Genomic DNA, 16,597 nt, shown 5'->3' with positions numbered 1-16,597 from the left:
CTCAAACAGTGAGCAAACACATCTTGACCCTGTTAATGATGGCCTTTTTGGAATTTCAGGTGCTGGGTTTTTTTCCCTAAAGTTGTCTTTGTTTTGTTGTAAACAAAACCAAAAGAACTTTCAAAGCTTATATTGTATTTTGATTTTTAGGGAAGCAATGCGAAATTACCTGAAGGAGCGAGGTGACCAAACAGTGCTAATACTCCACGCGAAAGTTGCGCAGAAATCATATGGAAATGAAAAAAGGTAACTTCTTATGCTGTACTGAAGTCTGTCTGCAGCTGGGAGCTGAGGAAACTACACTGTGGAGTTGGGTGCACAGCCCTTTGCAGAATTCCTCAGATTGCACTGTAGTCTAAAGAAATACTAAATGCTTCCTTCTGAATTATTTAATTATGTAACGAGTATTGCAAACATATAGCATTCAATGGAGTGATGCCAGTTTCTACCAAGAGGTTCTCTCTCTATGGGCAAGGCTTTTCTTCCATTGCTTAAAATTGTTCTCTTTTTAAACCTTCCATTTTAATGTTGAAGTAAATTAGGTAATCAACAGTGAATACTTGTAGAGGAGTTTTTTTCTGAATAATTTCACATTTATATGAAAGGGAAGTTGCTAGCCTCAGTAAGAAAAGTTTCTGAATCACATCTTTAATAGGTTTAAAAAGAATGATAGGTCAGTCATGACTGTATTTATGATAAACATTTCCTTGCAAAAATCAATGCAGTACATGTTATAGGTACTATTCTAAGGGACAGAATCTGCAGGAATACATGAGAATGAATGCTTTTTAGGCAAAGATGCTTTTCCTACAGTCTTGCTACAGTTTTCTCTTGCAGTCTTCACTGTGATATTTTTGTTTGCATGAGTGGTAGAAACAAATAGGATTCTCCTTCATATGTGGGTTTCTAGACCTAACAGTGCATTTGTTCATGCAGGTTATCTCTGATTCATCTGTTTAAGAATGGAAGCATGTCAAATCAGTGTAGAAAACTTAAAAGCTTTATAAAAGAAGATCAGTATTGAAAATAGTTGGTTATCAAATAGTAGGGCACTGAAATGATTGCTGTTGTGCTATGGGTATGAAAAGAAGGTATGGAATCAGTCACCAAATCAATCAGGTTGGAAGGGACCATGGGAGGACATCTGCTCCAACCTAGAGCATATGGCACGGGATTGCATCCAGATGGTTCTTGAATGTCTGCAGTGAGGGAGACTCCACAACCTCTCTGGTCAGCCTGTTCCATGTGTGGTCATCTGCACTGTAAAAAAGTTCATGCTTGTGTTCACGTGGAACTTCAGTGCATCAGTTTCTGCCTGTTCCCTATTGTCCTATACATACTAAGGTTTCATTTCTTCAGTTTAAATATTTTAGTTTTTCTGTAACATATCACGTAGACTGTCTCTAATACTGTTCTGCTAGTTCCCAGACTCAGCATCAGTAATGGTGTCCTGTTGTTATCAGCATAAAGGAAAGTGCCAGTTAGTAAATCCTTGGATCCATGTGTGCCCTAAGGTACTTAGTAAATCTGAATGATGAATTACTATATTCCTTTTTCTTTTGTTTTTCTCTTGAGTTTTTAAATTGTTTCTGCTTTTTTATGGAAAAATGTGGCCTTTGTTTCTTCATATTTCTGAAGTAAGCAAAATTAGTGAAGTTTTAATGCTGCTTTATGCAACTCAACAGTCAAATTTTCATCATCTGTGCATTCATCATTTCTGAAGTGAGTTGGTTTGCATACATCTTAGAAATAGACTTACTTTATACCAATTTTTGTAGACAAATTCCCTCTTTTCCATGGGATTTCATTGTGGCGTAGATATCATCTGGTTAATTTTTGGACCTCAAAGAATAACTTACTTTGCATTACTTTTGTAATGAGGAATTCAAGTTACAAAAGGAATTATTACTTAAATTTGACATCTCTTTCAAATAAATACAGAACTTAAATGTAGGCAAACTTCCACCTCTTGTTCCTGTCTTTATTTAAGTCTTACTTGTTGGGAAGTCATGGAAAGTGCTTGCCATTAGCAAACTATTTGCACATGGTAATTAAAAGGTTAGGACAATAACTACCTTTCATTGTTTTGATGAGGGTTACTAGATGGTGAAATACTCTTGTTAAAAGCCTACTGTAGATGGTGCAGATCTCACGTAGCTTGGCCTGTTTTCAATAGGCATCATAATAACACTATTCCAGTGCATGGATGCAGATTTTCTAGGTTAATTTGAGTGATTTTGGTACTTCTGAGTAACAGGAAAGAAAGGAGTTGACTTTTTTGAGTTGACCCTTCATACGAGCCTTGCACTTCACAAAGTTCATGGTTTTAGCTTAACAAGGAAGCCAGGAGGTAAGAATCGCAGGTTGGGATTTAGTTCAATTCGCGACTTTGTGCCGGATGTTTACTGTTGCATGACTGTCACCTTTCAAAGGCGTTCAGCTGATAGAGACTCAGGTGCTGTTTAGTCCTGATGAGTGTGTGGGTATTTGTGGGCTTGCACTTCTTGTATTGTTTTCCATATTTGCCATTGACTGAGACTTCTCTCTTCAAAGTCTGAGCAGTGTGAACATTTAGCAGTTTAAAGGACTGTAGTGTTTTGAATTTTGAGGCATAGTTCATCTAAAGACTTCAAGCCAGATAGGGATTTTGATTTTGCTGTTTGGAGTTAAACATGCTCACTGCTTATTAGCTTGAGAATGCTGTAGCTGCATCTTGTTTTACAGCTATTAGTGCAGGAGCTCCTGTAATTTCTGATCAAGTGCTTCCTTTCTCTGAACTGAGTGTGCCTGTCCAATGGATAAAATTCCTTATTGAGCTTAACCTTTTCCAGGGCTTCCCCCATGGCACCACTGCTTTGTCTTCCTTTCTCTGAACTGAGTGTGCCTGTCCAATGGATAAAATTCCTTATTGAGAGCTTAACCTTTTCCAGGGCTTACCCCATGGCACCACTGCTTTGTCCTTAGCACTGTAGTACCTAATGATTTTTCGTTTGTTTGTTGTAAAATTGAGTTCTTGTGGATGTTGTTAGTTCTTTAATCTCCTATGAAGAAAGATTGCTGAGCAGTTTAATTCTCAGAACAATGTGGGTAATTGACAAACACTTGGAATTTACCAACACATACAGAGGAGAAACTTCCCTTCTAAAGTCACTCTGGATATAAAATAACTAGCTAGTAAGAAGCATCTGAATTCTCCTGAAGGCAAAGACTTGTATAAGATGAACACAGAGATGATTTGGATGATTTGAAAAAGCAGACCTTTGTGACAGAAGCCTGTGGCTTGAGGAGAGCTCCAAGTGCATCAGAACTAGGTAGAAATGACACGAACGGACCTTATTTCCCTTTAAACCCTTGCTTCCTACCAAGTTCAGTTGGAGTAGCTTCTCTGCTTAACTACCACATTTTCTGTGTATTGCTTGGCTTGAATTGACTGAAAGAATATTGTTCTCTCCTTTGATGTTTATCTGATTCAATACAGTGTTTTTGAAGTTCAAACCAGGTTCACGTTTTCTGTATTGGATAGAATATTCAGCTAATTTCTTGTGTACATGAATTTGTGGAATGGTAAATATGAAGTTAAAAAGACCCAAGACTGTCTGTGCCTGAAAGCTGAGAAAGAGGTAGATACATAAGAAAGAAAACCCATTAAAATTGTGAGTGTCCAGGCTCTTTCTTCATGTTTGTAGTTTTAACCCAACTTAAAATTTTATTTGCTTTAAAAGTGTATTTGTTCAGTATGTTTTCAAAGATGTTTCTCTGCATTCTAATTTTAAGAGTGCTTTTTATTGTGGTCTCTTTTCTCTTCATCAATGGGTTACACCTTGTTTCTTACAGGTCTTCATTGCCATCTAGTGGCTCTAGTCGTTTAAAGGACTTGGTTTCGAATAAAGCTGAAATGAGAAAGGGTGTGAAAAAAAGTAGGGATTTTCTTTTCTTGTGTTCTGACCAGTAAGATAAATACAAAAGAGTACATAAGGAAAGAAGGTAAATGTGTAATATTCTTTATGGTGTAATATTGCTTGGAATAGAAGGGATTTGTTGGATTTTTGTTTTGGTTTTGTTTGGTGGAGTTTTTTTTAACCAAAGCATTGCTCTGTTAATAAAGATTGACTGATTTTTAATGTGTTTATAACTTCTTCATCAGGAATAGTTTATATATGAGGACCATACTGCTTTTGAAAGAGGTTCATAAATCTTTCAGCTGTGTACCTATAGGTATAACTCCTGCTTTGCTATGTTGTAAATAGGACAAATGCAAGTGAAAAATTTTGACTGCAGATTTATAGTCAGGCAAGAACGTTTGAGGAGTTTTTTGCCTGCAGACAATAAATTTTTATTCATTTTCATAGCCACTTAGACATTTTAAATAGCAGTAAGACTTAATATTTGGTGATTTGTTTCTCTGGCAGAGAATATACGTTATTTGTATCCATCAACCAGAAATACTACAAACACTTGTATTTATTTATATGTATTCTTAATATGTGTATTTAATTTTATGGTATTATTAACAGGATTTTGGCTTAATCTATTAAGAATTCTGTAACTTAGAAGAACAATTTATATCTGTTAAATACTTGTGATTGTGCGGAAAAAAAACAATGCTGAATAGGTGAGATAAATGGGAGTTTTACACTAGGTTTTCATACTAAAGCTAGCATTAATGGTGTTTAATAGAAATAAGAATCATTTAGGATGAAAAAGACCTTTCAGATCATCAAGTCCAACCAGTTACCTGGCACTGACCTCTTTTGCCCAGGACTCCCACAGACACTTCAGAAACAGAATAATTTTGTCCTTTGATCATTTTGCATGACTTGGAGCCCACAGTTCAGTATACTCCCCTGCCCTGACAGCTCCTGCCCACCAGCACAACTGGCTGCTGCCCAGCGTGGAGCCTGCTCCCCCTGCCTGGAATTCAGATGTCCCAAGCCAAATTTAAAAAAAGAAGAAAAATTTTTAAAAAGCCAGAAACCCCTCACCTGTAAGGTAGGAGTCATTGTTGGGTTGCAGAAGTGCCAAGTTATAACACTACTCTCCAAAATGAAGTATATAAAATAACTAGAAAATTTTTCATGTTCCTTACATGCCTCCTTAGTTACCTCACAACTGGATGTACTCATTCCTCTTTATCTTTGATCATAGTGAAATTATGATAAAAACACAGCAGCTTATTTGCTAACTAAAACAAACCTTTTCAGGATTTGGGCTTTAACAATTTGCAGAAACTTTAAGACTGATGCATTGTATTATAATGCTGAATTTAATTTTGAACATATTGCTGCTATAAGTAGCATCTAGACTGATGAGAGTCAGTACTGCTGAAAACTAAGCCTTCTTTTTTACACATACTAATGAAGACATAAAATTATCTATTCCATTTAAAAATGGGGAGAGATTTATGTGTGGATGGAATAAACTCCCTTCTTGCTTAAGACAAAACTCAACATTTAGGAATTGTAATCAGCAGTTGTCCATTAAATTCGTTTGTGGAACTGTTCTGTGTGTATTAATTGCAATATCATGTTAGGCACCTGCAAAAAACTGTAATAAATTTTGAGGCCTTTTTTCCTTTATTTCAGAATCTCTTTGTAAGGTTTTTTTATAGAGATGCAAACTGTTACCTGAAATATATTGAACTGGAAAGATTCTCAGTGACAGTACATCTACCGCTGATTTTCCTTGGTTTTTTTTTTTTTAATTTGTATTTTAGAAAACCTTCTAGGCAAATGAAGGGCATGCCTGTATAATTCAAGTGCAAAGTGTGAATGTGAAAGCATTGGGTACTCATCAGTTTGTTTATCTGGAAAACTGTGTGTAATTCCATAATGTTTTCTTCGTTTTCAGGTTCTTTTGTCCTCCTCCATGTGTGTATCTCATGGGCAGTGGATGGAAGAAAAAAAAAGAGCAAATGGAGCGGGATGGTTGCACTGAGCAGGAGTCACAACCTTGCGCCTTTATCGGGATAGGAAACAGTGACCAAGAAATGCAGCAGCTGAACTTGGAAGGAAAGGTAGAAAAACTGTAATAAACCACTAAGATAACTAACTGCAAAGGATATTATAGCTACATGGTGCATATTTTAAGGAATGCCCTTTCTTATTTTTGTATCATTTTCTTTCTAGGTATTGCATAATGGTTTGGAAAAAAATCCCTCAAAATGTTTAGGACAATTGAATAGTTGGTTTTGGCTCCTAGGGTCATAGCAAGGTACTAACATTTAATTTGTAGGTTGTTGATGCAGACTCAGTAAGCTGTTAGGTTATTTGGTAGGCATCAGTGGCTAACTAAAATATGGTTTCTGGCCTGAATTTTCTGTCCTCCTCCTTGGCTTGCATGAGTGGATAATCTTATCAAGGAAATATCAAAACATCTGCTGCTAGAAGTAGTCATTAAGTCCCTTTGCCTAAAAATACAGTTGAAGTAGCATCTTAAAAAAATAGTAGGTTATTTTCACAGTGGTGTAAATTGCTTACAAGATTTTTTTAAGGTATTTGTGATGACTTAAACAGTTGGAATGCAACTAGCAGCAAAAGCATTCATTTTATCTGGTTATTTTATTAAGCAGTATTTTATAGCTACCTGGTATTTCCAGCACAGTCTACCAGAAATGTTTCATATATTCAAAATAGGAAAAGAATAAAGAATTGAAGTTCTTTGAGATTTTTTAAAAAATTCTGTTGTCACCTAGCATAAACACTTAGCCAAAAGTAACTTCCTTGCGTTTCAAAACCCAATCATTTCCCATCCTTCCAAGAAAAGTTTAGTTCAATACGTTTTCTGCATGTTTCTTGAACTGGGTTGGCTTCAAAGAATAAACCACAGTATGTTTTCACCTACAGAATTATTGCACTGCCAAAACATTATACATATCAGACTCAGACAAGAGAAAGCACTTCATGTTATCGGTAAAAATGTTCTATGGCAATAGTGATGACATCGGTGTGTTCCTCAGTAAACGGATCAAAGTCATCTCCAAACCCTCTAAAAAGAAACAGTCACTGAAAAATGCAGACTGTAAGTATGTCTCTGTTTTTTCTTTATTTGCCAATTAATTTTGTTTCATACTACTTTTTTATTATGTATTCTAAGGTCTGACTGTAAGGAAAATACACTGAAATTTTCAACTCCCGTTTTTTTGCTGTATTTCAGAACTGTACACATCAGTATATTTTAAAATATTCCAATATAGACAGGTTGACTTTTATGCAGTCATGGTTAATTATTTAGTAAATATAAAAGGCCCACCCAAACCCCCATGTACTGAGGAATGAATTCATTAGACAAGTGTGTAAAGAATGTTCTACCTCAACTTTCTAAGCTTTTGGATCTCTTTAATTGTCATGGACTGGTGCTTGGAATGTTTTGATCAGTATTAAAGAGATTGCTATCAGATTGTGGTAAATGAGTAGCATCATGTTATCCAAACTGCACTTTGTCACATCACAGCCACCTTCTTACTGTCTCATGCCATTTTCATGTTGTTCTTATTTTTGTTTTGCATGGTTCCTTTTAAATAGTCATGTAAGAAATCTGTATGGTGATATTTCACCCAGAATTATTTGCTTACCATGTTTTTCAACTAACAGTATCTCTGGTGCTAATGTATAATTGGGAACATTTTTGCTTTTCCTCCACCTTTTTTTGCCTGCATACCACTGGAGCACCTCAAGAGATACCCTTTTTTTTGTTTTTCTCTCTTCACTAGTGCTTTAAAAGGCTCATCCATCTGTGTTGGGCTGGAACCCATTCACCTATGGAATGTGGATCTCGGGGCTGCTAGCTTGGCACATGACTAAAGGCAATCTGTTGCTGTGCAGTTCACACCCGTGGGCTCAGAGTATGCACTGTTGAATTTGTGTTCAGACAGATAGCTTTGATGGACAGTGAATATGAAGCAAGCATTCTTCAATAGTAAATATGAACCAAGTAGAACAACATGCCCGTTCTGATGGCAAAATTTTAGTTGCTGTTTTTTTTTTTTAGGGGAGCAAACTTTACATTTCTCTCTTTTGAATGATAAAAAAGTTCAGATCTGAGAACATTACAAGTTGCATGGTTATAATTTGACATAGTTACATCTGTCTTCCTTTCAATTGCTTGTGATTTTTAAGAATACTGTGTCTTTGTATTTCAAATAGTCTTCAAATGATTACAGAAAGTGGTCTTAAGTACTTCACAAGGGCAAGCTAAAGCTTCTGCTTAAATAATTAGTTGCTGGAGAATTATGAACAGAAACAGTTTTCAGCTGGCAAACACTGGCTGATTTGGCTAAGTGGTAGAATTCTGTTAGCTAGCATGCCATGGATTACAGTCACTATGTATGTTATTGCACTCAGAATTTTACATCTATTTTTGGTCTGTCACAAATAAAAATATTTTCTACATTAACCAATATTTAATAATTATGTCTTGATTTCAAGTATTCGTCAGTTTATTTTATGTTACTTGTGACTTTTTGATACTTTTCTATGTAATAATGAAGTAATTTTATAATCTCAAGTCTGTATGTGTTCCTTGCAGTATGTATTGCATCAGGGACAAAAGTGGCACTATTTAATAGACTTCGATCCCAAACAGTTAGCACCAGATATTTGCACGTAGAAGGTGGTAATTTCCATGCCAGTTCACAACAGTGGGGAGCATTTTACATTCACCTGTGTAAGTAAAAGCAAATCTGTGTATTTTCTTCACTTTTTCCTTTATCCTCACAAAAAAGCATCCTGCATTTTTTCCTCCATATTAATTGCCGATGTGCGCACTTGTTTTGTTACTGAGTGTATATTTGATGTAATAATGTGGTGTTAAATGTTTCTTGTGTCAAGAAAAATGGTGATTAAAACAAGTAATTCTGAAAATTCCTGTTTCATGCAGTGGATGATGATGAATCAGAAGGAGAAGAATTCACAGTGAGAGATGGCTACATTCACTATGGGCAGACTGTCAAACTTGTGTGTTCAGTTACTGGCATGGCACTCCCAAGACTGGTACAGTTTCATTTCTCCAATGCTGTAATTAATTTATAGATGGCAACTTAATGTAATTCCATAGTTGGGTTTGCAGTGTTTACAGTTTTTGGCCTTGTGTGTTGCCTTCAGGTAATACATGTTTTTTATGGAAAATGGCATTTATTTTAATTAAAGCATATTTTTGTATCTGCAGATTATTTCTGTAAACAAAGAACAACTTGTAAAATAAGATAGGAAATTTTTCAAAATGTAAGGCTGCCAAAATAGGTTAATCTGTCTATTTTAAAAACAGTACTGTAGATTTGTCTGTTCCAAAATGCTTCAAATATTGATATTGAATAGATGACTAAAATATTTTCAGCCAGTAGGACTTGTCCATGTGTTGACTTCCAGCACAGCCTCAAAAATGCTTGACTGATTTGAATATAAAAGCACTTCTTTGTACTCCTGAAGATATATTATACCAGTAGCAGCTTGCAAAAAACATTTTTTAATATTTATTAATACTATCTGTTTTAAATCTGAAACGTGGGAATTGCCTTTGGAATAACCAGTTAAGATTTGTGAATCAAGTAAAATATTACTTCTGGATACATAGTACTGGGTTTTGTAAATAAAGTTAAGTATAATTGTAGATTTTTTTTCCCTGTTTTATGCACTTAATCCCAGCTTAAGTGGAATTTTATGTGATGAATGATCAATAGTGCTTCATATGAGGATCTTCTGTGAAATTGTGGTTTGTGAGCTCATTACGAGTTTCGTACAAGGCTCTGCTAATTCCAGTTTAGGTAGAAGCAGTCTTTAGAATGCACCAATAGAAAGCCAGACCTTCTGCAGTCAGGCTTTTGTGCCCCTTTCCAGACTAATTTTGCTGGGACTATAATGTTAATTTCTCTCCCAATACCAAACATAGCTAAAAGAAAAAGATAATAGCCTGCTCAGTGTAAATGGTACAAAATGAAAATTTTGTTGACAGTAAAAGCAGTTACACTGGTTACACTACAGATATGGTTCAAGCACAGGAAGTTCAGTTAGGAGGATGTCACTTTTTTATGGGCTTCATGTTAATACTTTTTTATTGATGAAAATGAGATGCCATCATTTATTATTCCAGAAATATTATTTGTAAGTAGAAACAGATGAAAACATTAGGCTAAAAGTTCCTGTTTTGTTTGCCATGGGGAACATTTGTCATACTGCTTACAGTACTGATGGAAGATGATGCAATTAAAAGATAGCTTGCAGGTATTTTATAAGCAAATGCAAAGAATTTAGAAGAAAAAAATTCACCTTTAAATTTGTATTGCTAATAATACTCTCTATTATAATTAGATATTGCAGAGGACAGTTGGGTTTCTGATTGTCAGCTTAGAAATATTCAGGCACTTTGGCTGTTGGGTCTGGTAGTGTTGCATAAAACATTAAACAACTTTCTAGGAGTTGAGTTAAAATTACAAGCTAAAGATTTTCACTCTCTAAGGGAATAGCTTTTGATTTTAGAAGTAAATTGGCAAAAGAGATCTGAATTAAGTCAGCACATATTTTTGCACTGAACTGACAAATGTAAGTTGTTCTTTGCTGTTGTCTTTAAGTAATAGACTGATAAGATATGAATGTTGTTTCCAAAACTGTATTTAAGGACATCTCAATACATTTAGTTAATCCTTTTTTTAATTCTTCTCCTTCAGCAACCAGTTTGCCACAGAATGTTGTGGTGAAAACATTCTGTCAGAGGTGAAGGCTTCTGTAGAAGCATATTTATTACTAAAAATAGTAATGAATAATAATTGAAGATAACAATATAATTAATAACTGTTCTTTTACACCAGAAAATGAAACATAAGTAGATTTTGATGAAACTTCATTTTTTACCCATACACCTTCAACAAAAATAAAATATTATATGCATGCAGCACATTGAAGTAGTACTTAGTATCAATTCAATGTTGTGTTCTTGTTTCAAAAGCATTAAGAATTACAAATCTAATACTGATATCAAAATGAGAGGCGTGGAAATGTTATAAAAAATTACTTTTTACTTCCTTTACTGACTGTATATATGTAATAAAGTATAGAAGTTGTTCTAAGTATATATTTATAATTTTCATTCACAGATAATTCGAAAAGTAGATAAACAAACGGCATTATTGGATGCAGATGATCCAGTATCACAGCTCCATAAATGTGCATTTTACCTTAAAGACACTGAGAGAATGTATTTGTGCCTTTCCCAGGAGAGAATAATCCAATTTCAAGTAAGTTGTTCAAAACTATTTCAATAGATGAGCCAAGTATCCCCAAAATATGTATGAATGAAATTTTTGCACTGGGTTTTGAATGTGAGTCTAATAGTTTGAAAAGAGGGGATGGAAAGCAACAAAGTGTTATCTGTGCCTTTCAAAATCTGTTTTTCTTTCCTCATAAACTTCTTCCATGTCTGTCTGGAAAATGATTTCTGGTTTCTCCAATGGAGAAAAAGGAAACACTATAAACTTGTGCATGATACTGTGGCTTAACATATTGACATATGCCAGTGGAGCTGCACCACTTATTTGTGTGTCCCTTTCTAGGTCACAGCAAATAGGAAATTATACAGTTGATAATAGTCTTGTTTCCTGGTGAACTCAGCAGAGCTGCCATGTGTTGCTCTTGGCTAGGAGTGTAAACATAGACAGCTGTGGCAGTTGCCCACAGTAACTTGAAAGGACACAGAAATTTGATTTGTATGTAAAGAATAGAACTGTCTCAGAAATATTTTTTTCTCCAGCAGGTGGAGAAAAATATCGGATTTTAATCTCTTTTATGTTAGCATGCTTGTAGCACTTCCACATGGTAATTCCTACTGGACCAACAAGGACCCTGAGATTGGCTCAGCTGGTCAGAGCATGGTGCTGAAAACAGCAAGGCAATGGGTTCAATCCCTGAACATGCTTAGTCTTTACTTGAGTTGGACTTGATGACCCTTGTGGGTCACTTCCAACTCAGAATATTCTGTGACTCTGAAGACTTGGACCACGTTCAGTATCCAGTTCAGTACTCAAGTATTGCAATTTTTCTTTAAATATTTTGGGGTCAGCTCAAATAACAAAGAGTGTTGAGACATAATGCTGTTCTCCAGGAAGATGGCCATGCTTGGGAGAGATTCAGGACTTCCTTAGAACAGCTGTACCTTCTTGGGTAAGAAAAGTAGAGTTAGGAAATTAGAAGCTAACATTTAAGATGTCCCTTAATTTAAGGTAAGGGACAGAAAGGCTTGGTAAAGAGTCATTTCAATTCTGTCCTGAACTGGGACAAGGGAAAGAGAATATGAGATGCTTTGTTCCTATTTCAGTAAACATTCATGACCTGTGGTTCAGAAGGGAGTAGATCTATTGTTTCTACTCACAGCACACAGCAGAAATACATATCTGTCAATATATATATTCTTGTAAAGGAATAGAAAGAAAGCTGTAAAATGTGAACTACAGTGACTCAGGATCAGCCTGCCATTTAATCATTCTTAGACTGATTGTCTGATTGATGCTGAATGAAGAAAGAACTCTTGCTTCTCTGACAGCTGCTTTAGTTCAGCATCCTGGAATTGCTTGTGGGACTGTCAGGAATGACTCTTCAGTTTCAGCAGCACTCATGGAGCCCAGTCTGATAAGAACTCTGAATTTTCTGCATGGGTAGGAGTTAAATAAAAGGACATTCCTTATCCTGAATTCTCTTAGTGGAGTAGGTACTTGCTGCTTATACTTGTTGAATAAAATTTGGTAACTTGCATGCCAGACTGCTACCATGCTTTGGTAGGTGAAATCACAGTGGAAGATAAACTCTTTCTGCCAATGTCAGGAGAGAAATCCCGTTTTATCTGGGTTTTTTATTTTGGATCAGAAGACAAAGACCAGGGAAACAGCATATGTATACTGATCCTTTAGTAGGAATGTAGACAAACTGTGGTCACTCTTTGGAAAAAAAAAAAAAAAAACAAAACAAAAAAACCCCAAATAACCAAAACAACGACAAAAAACCCCCAAAATCCTGAAACTTTAGGATGACAAGTCTCTCTTAGGTGAATGGAAATAGCCCTATATAGAAACCATAGAAGCTTAAAGGAAAGAGGCTGTAAAGAGTCTGCAGGTGAGCATAAACCTTGAAATTCAGTTGAAGCACCAGCCAGATCTCTCTTTCAAGACATGCGTGTGTTCTGGAGCATGGAGAAAGGGTATAAATTGTGCCTTACTGGATGAGAGCATAGTCCATGTCTGTGTCTGGTCTGCCAGCAGCAGCAGGAGTTGGTGCTTACAGGAAGCACCTGGATCTGGTCGTGTTTCCCAGTCCAGTGTGGTTGTACTCTGCCTAGAGTACACTTGTACCAAGTGTTGTTAGAGGCTGCATTCCTGACTCTTGTCTTCTAGCGTCATTTTGTAGATGTGTTCATTGGTTTGATAATCTCAGAATGTGCAGATGTTCTTTTTCTTCAGTAATCTGTGGCAAAAAGTTCAAGAGGTTTTCTGTTCCCTGTGTAGTAAAAGTTTGCTGTATTTGTTTTGAATGGTGTAACAATTTTTGTGAATGATTCCTACTTCCAGTTGTGCAGTATTTAGTGAGCAACAGTCCTGCATTCACTTAGCCATCGACATCTTAATTTCTTCTCTCCTAATTGGAAAAGCACAGTCTTCTCCATTTCTTCTCATAAGTTCAGCACTCCTTCGTGATTTTAGTTGCCCTTTCTGTCACTTCTCTTGTTTTTTCTCCTAGACTTTTTTAGACAGGAAGACCAGAACTGCACCCAGTATTATGGAATTAGGTGAACAAGGGATTCACACTGGCAAAATAATACCAGATAGCTTGTTCTCAGCCCTGTTTTCTAATGGTGGCCAGCACTGTGTCGTCACTCACAGCTGCCACTGCACCTCAAGGTGGTGGTTTCAGACAATTGTCAGTGGCAACCATAGGATCCCAAGTTGTAACTTCTGTCTCCAGTTGAAGCAAGACAGTACATCAGTACTAAGCATGATGTTAAGGCGTTTTAATCTTCCAGTACCACCTGCTGAGAAAATTTAGGTAAAAAGGGAAAGGAAAGAAAGGGTGAGAAGTGTCCCTGGAGCCCTAATTGGAAGTGACAAGGAAGAATGCTTCTCTAAAAGAGGAATTGAAACCTTTTAAACTGTAACAGACAGAGTAACTGAAATGATTCTTGATGTAACAGGATTTTGAGAACAAATTCTGTGGTATTTGCCTTCCACATCATGGACTTAGGAAATATGAAAAAAACTCAGTCAAGGATCTTTTACAGGGTTGTTCATTTTTTCACATCCATGGTTTTATTTGTCATGGTTCAAAGTATATCATTCCATGCCAACAAGAATTGCAATAATTCTATAGGAATGGTGTCATGCTTCACAATAGTGTACAATAGTTCCTATAGAACTTCTCTTTTGAAGTTGGGCTACTTAATTCAGAAACTGTATGTTTCTGATGGAAGTTTCATTTGGGAATCTTGAGTTTGGAAAGATCTGTAGTTGTCCATGCCACACACTTCTCTTGCCAGCTGTTTTCAGTGCTTTTTACATGATCATACCAGAATTAAGAGTCCACATGAAAATGCAGCTTTGTTTTTTAACACTTCATATGGGCAAGTCATGCTAATTGAAGTTTATCTGCCACTTTGAAGAGTGAAGGTTGTGGTTACCTACCAATATATCCTTAAAGCTTAATGGAGGGAAAGAAGATCTAGTTATTAGAATTTTTTCTCCCCATTTTTTTCTGTGTTTAACCTATACACAATTTTCTTACAGGTTGCTAGGTGGTGAAATTGTTCAGAGAGGCTTCTGTTGCCATAAAAAAATATTTGTCTGTGTATTTTTTATATATCTACCTGTCTGTGTATTCTAATTTAGTAATATTTAGAGGGAGATACTAGATGACCTCGGAGGTCCCTTACAGGGCAAGCCATTCTGTGATTCCATTATTCTAATTTGTAAGGCTGTCACTTCAGCTTCTTTCTATGTCTTTGCAGAAACGCTGAAATACAAGCTTCTCTTTTCCATCATTTTGTGGAGGGTGAAGAACTCTAAAAAGAAAAAAATACCTTGAGCAGATAAAACTCATAACTGATGAAAAGTATTCCACTTCACTCTGTAGCTGTTTCAGATATTTTGCCTTAATAAGAGATGTGTTTTAAAGCAGCTACTTCCTGTTGCTGTAGTTTTTTTGTTAATGCCTATTGAATAACATTAAAACTTTGAAAGTTGAACGAAAATAAAACTCAAACATAAGGTTCGAGAGGTGACAGTGTTCTAGGTGAGAGTTATGGTGTTCTCACAAATACTAGTTTTCTAGTAATTTTTCTGAAATGTGAAGAGGGTTTCCCTAGGTAATTTTTAGAGGAAAACATAAGGAAACATGTTTTTGAAATAACAGGCATTGTTACTGGCTGAGTTGGTTTTAGGTCTGTGACTTGACAAACATCTGAACAGATCAGATTTTATACTTTTCTTTCTCTCTAAGGCCACTCCATGCCCAAAAGAACCAAATAAAGAAATGATTAATGATGGAGCTTCTTGGACAATCATTAGCACAGACAAAGCAGAATACACATTTTATGAGGGGATGGGTCCAGTCCATGCTCCAGTGACACCTGTGCCTGTTGTGGAAAGTCTTCAAGTAAGTTAGTAGTTAGTTTTAATAAACTGGTTTTTTGTGAGATTATTTTTGTCATGCTCATGTAACTCCTTGTGAAATACTGTAGGAAAACAGTCTTAGTACCAATAAGTAGCTTTATAAATAATAAAATTACTTTGCTGTAATAATTTTTCTTTCTTTCATTTCAGAATACATGAGCCTATCTATCATAGGAATAATACTAATATTGTTGTATACAATTATAATTTTATTTCTCTAACTACCATGGTAGTGATATCCTTAGGACTTCTGTTTGATTATTTAGAAATTGGTTTTGACTCTTGCCAATTATAGATCAAAGAGAACCATACTAAAAAAAACCCCACAGCATTTGTCAGAGGAAAAACTTAAAAGTTCCTCTAACACCTTCTCTGAAAGATTTTGTTCTCTGTTTTCAAAGCCTTATTGACATCCATTCTAAGAGCCATTATCAAAACTTGGAAATTGCTTCATAGTATCAAATTAATTGGCAGTATCTTTTACATGTGTTACTACTTTATACTTCAGTTGTTTAGATTTATTTGTGTTTCAGTTTTGTCCAGCTAATAAAAACAGTGCTGTTTAAAGTTCTTATCTGCATGTGAAGGTTTTGTTTGTGCGTTTTTTTGGTTGGGCTTTTTTTGTTTGTTGAGGTTTGTTGTGAGTTTTTTGGTGGGGCTTTTTTTGTTTGTTGGGGTTTTTTCTGAGGAGAGAGTGTTTATTCTTAATAATACATATTTGGGGGGGATTTTCTTGTTCTTTTTCTCTTTGCTCCGTTTCCAGTTGAATGGTGGTGGGGATGTAGCAATGTTGGAACTTACAGGACAGAACTTCACTCCAAATTTACGTGTCTGGTTTGGGGATGTGGAAGCTGAAACCATGTACAGGTACAATATTTTCTATTACTTCAATGGTGTTTCTGTTTTACTGGGTGCTTTGAAGAGTGTATACTTGTGTACACACTCAAGTGTACACTTTTC

At 35.8% G+C, this 16,597-nt stretch overlaps 1 protein-coding gene across 3 annotated transcripts in view; it reads left to right on the top strand.

The window, feature by feature from the left end:
- Nucleotides 1-16,597, top strand: part of RBPJ (recombination signal binding protein for immunoglobulin kappa J region) — a 53,224-nt gene that overhangs the window by 35,608 nt on the left and 1,019 nt on the right. For all 3 annotated transcript variants that reach the window (XM_039698789.1, XM_039698790.1, XM_039698788.1), the window contains exons 3-10: nucleotides 151-246; nucleotides 5,848-6,013; nucleotides 6,843-7,017; nucleotides 8,524-8,661; nucleotides 8,875-8,987; nucleotides 11,084-11,224; nucleotides 15,465-15,620; nucleotides 16,401-16,504. In XM_039698789.1, coding sequence (XP_039554723.1) covers nucleotides 151-246; nucleotides 5,848-6,013; nucleotides 6,843-7,017; nucleotides 8,524-8,661; nucleotides 8,875-8,987; nucleotides 11,084-11,224; nucleotides 15,465-15,620; nucleotides 16,401-16,504 — 1,089 coding nt within the window. The remainder of the gene's footprint in view (nucleotides 1-150; nucleotides 247-5,847; nucleotides 6,014-6,842; nucleotides 7,018-8,523; nucleotides 8,662-8,874; nucleotides 8,988-11,083; nucleotides 11,225-15,464; nucleotides 15,621-16,400; nucleotides 16,505-16,597) is intronic.

This window comes from Passer montanus, unplaced genomic scaffold (assembly GCF_014805655.1).
Source record: "Passer montanus isolate IOZ18808 unplaced genomic scaffold, ASM1480565v1 scaffold13, whole genome shotgun sequence".
In the NCBI taxonomy this organism is placed as follows: domain Eukaryota; kingdom Metazoa; phylum Chordata; class Aves; order Passeriformes; family Passeridae; genus Passer; species Passer montanus.
The sequence above is the reverse complement of the archived record's forward strand: the minus strand, read 5'-3'. Positions and strand labels throughout refer to the sequence as shown.